The sequence below is a fragment of the Achroia grisella genome, unplaced genomic scaffold (genome assembly GCF_030625045.1).
Source record: "Achroia grisella isolate CSIRO2021 unplaced genomic scaffold, CSIRO_AGI_Agris_v1 utg5850, whole genome shotgun sequence".
Classification (NCBI taxonomy): Eukaryota; Metazoa; Arthropoda; class Insecta; order Lepidoptera; family Pyralidae; genus Achroia; species Achroia grisella.
The window spans coordinates 248000-256971 of NW_026712951.1; the positions used below are offsets into that span (position 1 = coordinate 248000).

The 8972-nt window shown below is 40.2% G+C and overlaps 1 protein-coding gene across 1 annotated transcript in view; it reads right to left on the minus strand.

Annotated features, from left to right (window-relative positions):
• Positions 1–8724, minus strand: part of LOC131848741 (serine/arginine repetitive matrix protein 1) — a 62750-nt gene extending 54026 nt beyond the window's left edge. Inside the window, exons 1-3 of the mRNA XM_059198677.1 lie at positions 8326–8724; positions 4046–4114; positions 1187–2883 (exon numbers count right to left, since the gene is read on the minus strand). Coding sequence (XP_059054660.1) covers positions 1187–2883; positions 4046–4085 — 1737 coding nt within the window. The 5' untranslated portion in view covers positions 4086–4114; positions 8326–8724. The remainder of the gene's footprint in view (positions 1–1186; positions 2884–4045; positions 4115–8325) is intronic.
• Positions 8725–8972: the final 248 nt, after the last annotated feature.

Here is an 8972-nt window from a genome sequence, read left to right on the forward strand (position 1 = left end):
GCGAAATCTCTAGAATCTTCTGAAAGATTTTGGCCTGTTTAGAACTGTAGTGGGTTATATACTAGGGCGTGTATCTAAAGCTGCACTAGCAGGCTCCTACTAGTAGGCTACGCACCAGATTTGAGCTGAGCAGTGAGAGAAACCGTGAAGGCGAATGATGACGTACATCGACAAAGGGCGCCCTTAAACCTACACCCGGGTTCACAAGGTCTGGGAACTCCTCAGATAAGATAAGATAAGATAAGATAAACATTTATTGTCTATAACTGTGTTACATCATATATGGAAACGACCAGTTTATCCATTTCGGACGTACAATATGAAATTAAAATATACAATTACATCAAATAACCAAACTACAAAAACAAAAAAAAAAAAAAAAAAAAAAAAAAAAGATTCAGAGATTCCCTCTTTGCTATACGATGGATCTGGTACTGGCACGGTGAATCCATGATGCTAAGAAGTTCGCTTCTCTCTTCGTAAGTTGTTTCGGTTTGAAGGTTAAGATACAGCAGTGTAATATTACAGTATGGAGTCATGATATACCATAGTTTTGTCGTGATGAGTTTAAATATATTGACTTTGTCTGAGTTATTATGATTGATCGGGATAACTGTTTACATTCTTCATTGCAAATGCTATTTTTAAGACAAATTTGATTAAGTTTGGATAAATCGTCAAGTAGATAAACCAAACAAGTTCACTTTCGTGTTTATATTAGTTGGATAAGAGTATAAAATAGAACGAGATCCAAATTGTTGTTAAAACAATTGTGAATTAACTGTAAAATTGCACGTTACGGTGTCATGTCGGCAAGAGCAGTACGCGCCTGCATACGACGGAGTACGATAACACCCGTACGAGAGCTTATCAGGACGTTTCCGCATGATTTTCATTGTAATTTGCCTCTATGTACACTATAATTTAACTATATTTTTCGTTACATTAAAAAATATATTTGGTTTTAGAATTACTTGCCTGTTTTTCTTATTAAAACATATTGACGGAAAAAGAAATTAAAATAAATGTAATTATGTGTCCTCTCTGGGCCGACATATGTTTTAATTTTTTATTATCACTAGATATACCTACTTAAGAGATGTTGAACAATTTTCCCTTTTGGGACAGTTAGAGATCGCACACACAACTATATCTTCAAGTTTAAATGTCATAAGAAAAAACTCACCTTTATCCTGTTCTTCTTGCTGGTGCGGTGTATGAGGCCGTCGTTCTCGATGTAGTCGGGCACCTCCTTGCGGTTGGAGAAGTTGAACACGATGGAGGTCGCGGCCGGGGGCGGGGCCCGCGCCCGCCGCGCCCCCACCGGACTGCCGCCGCCACCCTCGCCGGACACGCGCGCCCACGGGACGGCACTCTTCGTCTCACTATTCACCTTCTTCTCCTTCAGTTCCACACTAGCAATCTTATCGGGCGTGCCGTTCCACGCGCGCTCTATCCCGGCACCTCCGAGTCGTGTTTCGATTTTCGACTTGTAAACGTCCGTGTGGCCGTTCGTTATGGGCTTGTTGTCTATTTCGATCACTATCGGTCTGGTTTCGGTGGGCTCCGGAGTCGCTTCCCGGGTTGAAGGCGGCCGCGGCGACTCTACGCGGCTAGAGTCGGTGGACGTCGGCGTCGGAGTCGGATGCCGCTCTTCTGGCAACGAGCGGACGATAGGCTCGACGACGGCCGACGGCGGAGGTTCGCGTCGCTCGGGGCGCGCGGTCAGCGCAGGCTCGTTGTCCACGGGCGGAGGAGTCGCCAATCGCGGAGTCACTTCTGCTACCTTCTCATCTACGTCGGCGACCAGCGGCGGCGGAGTGGGCGTGGACGTGGGGCGAGTGAGCGTCGGCGCGGGCATCGGGCGGATCACCCCCACGCGCCTCGCGCGTCCTATGAGCACCGGGTTGGCCGCCGCCAACGGCGGTAGATGCGATCCTCTGGGTGGCACCTCGAAGCAGAATCGCATCGAGGACCCCGCACGAGCGATGCCCTCGAGGGCGGCGCGGGACACGGGCTTCGCCTCCGCTGACACTACCGCACATTCCGTTTCGTCTATAGCGGACACATCCGCGATGGCCGGACTCGGCGACCGACAATCCGCACTCGGGTCTCGCGGCTCGGGAGTCGAAGTGCGCGGGGCGGATTCGAGTCCGCGCAGCACGGCCGACACCCTAGCGGCGGGGGCCGTTCTTCGCGTGGGAGCGCTCTCGAATTTTCTGAGCGTCGAGCGAACTACGTCGGGTGGCGGTCTTTCTGTTTCCCGAAGCAGCGGCGTCGGGCGCCGCGGTGGTCGCGCCGAGCGGACGATCGGAGGCCGAGGGGACAGCGGCGGCGGCGCCACGCCCGGCGACGACACCGGCGGAGACGCGAGCGGTGGGGGCGTCGGCGGCGGAGCTACGGGAATCACTGTGAGCGGCGGTGGAGAAGGCGACGGCGGATGCAGTTCTTCCCTGGCGTCGAGTCGGCTCAGGGCATCGACAGAGCGAGCGCGTTTAACGAAATCGCGGCGGGTGGTGGGTCCGAGCACCGCCGGCGGCGCGGCCACGGAGGCAGGTCGTGGAGGTCTCGGTCCGGGCGGGCGCGGCGCGGGGGGCGGGCGCTCGTCGAGCAGGTGCTCTAGCGAGGTGGCGCGGCGCAGCACCGAGGGCCTGCGGCGCGGGGCGTCCCGCAGCGCGAGGCTGAGGTAGCGCGACTTGAGCCGCTTGACGATGCCGGGCCCGTAGCGCAGCTCCTCGTCCTCGTCGGCGAGGTCAGCGGCGAGGTCGGCGCGGGCGGCGGGCGGCGGGTGCGCGGGCGCGGTGAAGGTGGTGGGCCGCGAGCGTGCCGCGCGCCTCTGCAGCAGCTCGCGTTTCCATTGCGGCAACGAACCGTTTGACATGCCTGCATCAGAAATGCAGTTCCGTCAAGTGTCTGCTACTCTATTGGGACTTCCTATTACGAACTGAAAGAATTGGAGTATTCTGTGGGTATATGGAGGAACATCATACTGAAATCTCACAACCTTTCAGAAGTAGCTATAGCTTTCTTACATCATTATTATCATTACATAGTATAAAACAAAGTTGCTGTCGTTGTCTGTCCGTCCCTACATATGCTTAAATCTTTAAAACTACGCAACGGATTTTGAAGCGCTTTTTTAGAGATAACCTTCAAGAGGAAGGTTTATATATATAATACATGTACACCCGTGCGAAGCCGGGGCGAGTAGCTAGTATTAGATATATAACTTATAATTAAGGTATTCATTCCCAAATTGTTATCTCTAAAATGGCTTGACCGATTTTGACGGTACTCACAGTTAGCTATAAGATTAAGTTTTGTTGTTAACCTGTTAACAGAGGAATTCATTTTTTAATTACGCATCATATAACGGGCACTGTCTCTCACTAGGACGTGTCTGTACGTCACCACAATATAATTTAATATATATATATTTGATATGAAATATCCCACCCACTCCAGGTTCATGGCGCAGCTGAAATTTAAAAAATGTAGGTATACATTTGTCCTACACGTACAAAAGTTTGACGTTTGATGTATTTATACTTCTCTCTCGGTTAAAATAATCAATAAGGATGCTGATAGATTTCAGTATGAATTCATCATGGCAATAAAAAAATATATGAACTACATAAACTTAATTGGTTCTGATATCAATGGTCAGAATATTTCTCCCTGTATTATAAAGTACACATTACCTACAGTATATGTATGTCAAAAGTCAATAGATACATGTATTATATTGTATATTCTATGTATAATATGTATGTATTTACAAAAAAAATATCTATGTATATGTATTAGTTATCTGGTACCCATAACTCAAGCTTTAGCTAGCTTAACTCGGGTCTAGATGGCGCTGTTTTAACTGTTCTGAGATTATTATTATTATTTACCACTTGAATATTTCCAACTCGAGTTGGCAGAATTCAACTCGAGTTAACTCGAATTCACCGCAACTCGAGTTAGTAACTAGAGTTAAATACCATTTTTGTCTGTCTGTCTGTATTAAATTATTATTATTATTATACATTCAACTCACCAAAGTCCTGTGAGGACTCGAGGATGGTTTCCACCATCATCTTGAGTGGCGCCCCCCAATGTAAAGCAACTGATATGAAAAGCAAAAAAAAATTGTCAAGCATTTGTAATAAAAAAAATTGCTTAAAAAGCATAAATATAAACAAGCCTTCTCTTCTGGTAATATAACATTGGTAACATTAAACCTTTGTGGTCTAACAGTTTAGCGTACTGCTTTACTTCTCAAGGGCAGGGTTCAATTCCTCGCATGGGAAAACGTGTGTACATATTTATGAGTATCATTTTTGGTATCAGTCTGGGTTTTTCTATATACTAGTTGTACCGTGGCTTCACTTGCGTTAAATATATTATTCGCGCCTATGTGTTATTTTGATGTATAAGCTATATTACAGTAAAATTTCATTAAAACCCATTCAGTAGTTTTTGCGTGAAAGAGTAACAAACATCCATCCATACTTTAAAACTTTCGCGTTTCTACTTAATATTAGTACCATACGTAGTATAAAACAAAGTCGCTGTCGCTGTCTGTCCCTATGTATGCCTAAATCTTTAAAACTACGCAACGGATTTTGAAGCTTTTTTTTAATAGATAGAGAGATTCAAGAGAAAGATTTATATATAATACATGTACACCCGTGCGAAGCCGGGGCGAGTAACTAGTTTACTATAAAAACAATCTATGTATTTATGTCAGTTGTAGAGTAGCCATAAGAAAAGATCTGCTTAGCTTGGGACTACGTGAATTTCCCTGAGATGGTAATATTATTATATCTACAAATTAGTATCCAGTATTGTAAGGTAAGGAAATGAAATGAGGTCACAATCAATCCAGAATTTGAGGCCTTATACCTGAACCTCTACAAGCCTAAAACAAATAAAAAAAAAATTTTGACGGTTTCATTATGGGACACAGTTACCTAGATACATCAATATAATAATTGTATTTAATAATGTCTAGTAAGACAAATTCAATATTGTGTACTAAGCACTGCTGTATCTAAACTGTGTCACCACACCATACATTTTCCTATTGCCATCTATACGTATAAATAAAATTGGAGTGTCTGTTTGTAACATTGAAATAGCCGTTTTTTACTACATCCATATTAATATAAATACGGTACACACACCAAAATAACATTTTTTACAATTTTTGTCTAGCTGTCTGTCGGTCTGTTCCGGCTAATCTCTGAAATGGCTGGACCGATTTTGACGGAAATTTTTGGCAGGTAGCTGATGTAATAAGGAGTAACTTAGGCTACTTTTATTTTAGAAAAATAAAGTTAAATTCCACGCTGACGTAGTCGCGGGAATAGCTAGTTTAGTATATAAGATCAATATTTTTATGTACATATTGTCAGTTTATTATCATCTGTATATATACATCGTCTCAACCAACAACATTACATTATTAACCAGCAACAGAGAGTATTGTGTATTTAATTAATAGGGAAATATATGCATATCTATCAGGATACTATCAAATTCAAATTCAAATTAAAAAATCATATATTCATGTAGGACATTTTAGCCGCTTATGAATGTCAAATTATTTACATTATAGTTTTAATTTTTTCCCTACTTTCCAGTTCAATATATAGATCCAATTGAGAAGAACGGGAAAAAAATCAATTAAATTACTTTTTTTTTTAAAGTCAGTTTATTTACAATGTATATTTGTATAGGTGTCTATGTCTAACGTTAAATGAAAATCCCGTGCATGAACAACTATTGCCATGCACGCTCGTCATTCGGGTAAGTATCTATATCCGTAGTATTTACAAATATGTAAAATTTCTATTTACAACAATATTCTGCTTATGTTTATGCAAAGCATTCCACATTTTTTTCAAGGATGATAATGGAATGGTGCTCCTGCCTGTGCTAACGGTTTACGCTGACAGACACCAGTGGAGGATGATAAGATGAACATGAGGTCAGGTCAGTTAGCCCATCGTAACAAATTCACCAGGAATTTATCACGATGGTTTCCAGGGGGAACCGCGTGGAGGTCGACCTGACTATGGACTAACAATTCGTTAGTAATGGGAACTAGTTTTTTTTTTTAATTTACTTTAATATTATCATATTTATTTAATTTCCACTTTTGTACAACTCCAGCCGAGATGTTACAATTTGCCTAACAGTGGCACCGAGGCAGACCTTATCCGTCGGGCCCAGAACCACCGCTGGCCGGCCGGGTGAGTTGACAACGTGCAGTGTCACCTATCTTTATTAGGAGCCAGTTACATTTACCATTATGCATACAATTATATAAATCTTACACTACTAAACTAAAAAAAATGGGAACTAGTAACTCCAACTGCTAGCAATGTACCATGTTAGGTCAACCTCCACGCAGTTCCCCCAGGAAACCATCGTGATAAATTCTTGGTGAATTTGTCACGATGGGCTAACTGACCTGACCTCATGCTCATCTTATCATCCTCCACTAATGCCCTGCCAGCGTAAACCGCTAGCGCTGGCGGGATCACGTTTTCAATATCATCCACAAAAAAAAATCGCCTTTCCTCCAGCATTCCACATTAACATTATCATAATAGGTATATAGTTCAAAGAGTTTGTGTAAACAATTATTTTAAGCAATTATATAAATAATACTTGTGGGACTGGTCTGTTCAGGTTATGAACACTGATTAGACTATTTGCTTTTGCAATAGCATATGCTGGTGGTCACTCTATTCTCACAAATTTGAATTTAAATGAATCTGTATTATTGTAAACATGTACAACATTTATTTGAAAAGAATATGAGCTGAGTTTCTTGTCAGTTCTCATCACAAAATCATTCCGAACTGACAGTAGATTTGACATATCATAAGAGTGTAATAGACCTACATGAATAAAGATATTTTGAATTTGAATTGAATAAACTAAAGACTACAGTACTTTTCATGAAATAATATCTGTTTATGGCAGATGGAGAGATATCACAAGGCAGTGAATTACAGTGGGGTGGGACAACAGGATACCCCAACCAGAGTGTATTTAGACTGCTGCATAACATAATTGCAATTGTTATTCTACTATAATCTATACATATAAATAAAATTGGACTGTCATAAAAAATGGTTACTTCAATATTACACTCACAACAGACACTCTAATTTTATTTATATCTATATATAGTTTTATTCCCTTGTTTGTTTCTTATTAGATAGATATAGATATCTGGGGATCATATTATAATCAATATTAAATACTTATAGAATATAAATAACCTTTATTCAAATAAACTTAATGTAACTTTTGAATTGTAATATATTTTTTATTACTCTACTCATTAGGAAAGCAGACTCTTAACAAGAAGGATGAGCTAGAAACTTGTGTGTTGCATGTTTAAATAAATGTTTGATTTATTGTAAATAGTAACAACAATATGTTGTAAAAGAAACTAGAAGTAATGTCTCATTTGGGATAGGTTTACTGTTGGAATAATTTATTATGGATAATATGTATGTAAGTATTTAAAAAAAAAATCTATGTATATAATATATATATATATAACAGTTATCTAGTGCCCATAACACAAGCTTTAGCTAGCTTAACTTGGGTCTAGATGGCGCTGTGTGAATTGTCCTGAGATTATTATTATTATTTCTTTTTATAAAAGAAACTGGAAGAATCTCTCATTAGGGATAGGTTTACTATTATACAAATTTTAAGATTGTGGTAACCTATCTCATTAAGTTTTATTACTGTACAACAAAGTATTACAAACAAACAAACAGAGTAGTTATAGCAGTCTTATTAGTGCATGTATTTTAATTATTCATCTGAATATTGAATGTTTTAGTGGACTCATATTTTAACAGACATATTTACTTAAAACTAAACTTTTATTTTATAGACATAACCCCAACATCCTTCTTGCGAGATGTTTATCAACAGTCAATAAATATTTTAGTCAATTATCCATATAAGATAGCATTATAAATAGATGTAATTATGCATGCAATAATTAGGATAATAAATAGCAGAGATATCATTAAGATACGAGACAATTTATAGATTATAATTGTATAGAGCGATGGGAAATGCGGGCCGAGCGTCGATGACCCCGCGTCAAGTGGCCATACACGACTTCTAACTGTAATCACTGCATCGTTACCCCGTAAACAAAGAAATCATGCCGGCTAATTACACAGATAGTTACAGTGCACGCGGAATTTATAGGTGAACTTTGTGACAGGGCACAGACGGTATCTGCCATCTCTCCCCGGCGTTTCATGTGTGCTCAGCGAATGAATGCGTACCCACCTCTTTAAAAATCCATCTATGTTTCTTCTAGCTACGCCCAAGTCGCGCACTATGATAACTCACCACACTACGTTTTGCACTTTGAACAGAATTAATAAACTATCACTCGTTGGCGTAAATTTGTCACTTTTTCAAGATCAACCTGGATCATTCAATACCAGCGGTTTATCTTGCATCGATTGCAAATAAATAACTCGCGTCGTTGTCACAAAGATAATCTATCAATCACTGTAATAATAATTAGGGACACGATTTCAGAAATGAGATTATGTTAAATCGTTGATGTACAGAAAAATAAACACAACAAAACAGTACACACTACGATAAGACACGAAAGTAGAAATTAAAGTGACAGTCTGTGACAAAGCAAACAGACGACAGACGAAGCGAACAAAATGACAGAACTCAATTGAGTCAAGTTAACAACTGATTGAACGACTGACAAATTTGAAAGAAAGAATGAAACGAACGAACGAAAGATTTGACAGCAACTAGTGTTGCCAACATTAACAACAAAATCCCACAAGGGAAAACTGTTAAAAAAAAATCATGTAACGTTTTTCCACTATTTGATTATTTATATAATAAAAAAAGGAAATTCTTACATAATTGTTTTATAACTAATTTAAAGTAATACCACAATATTG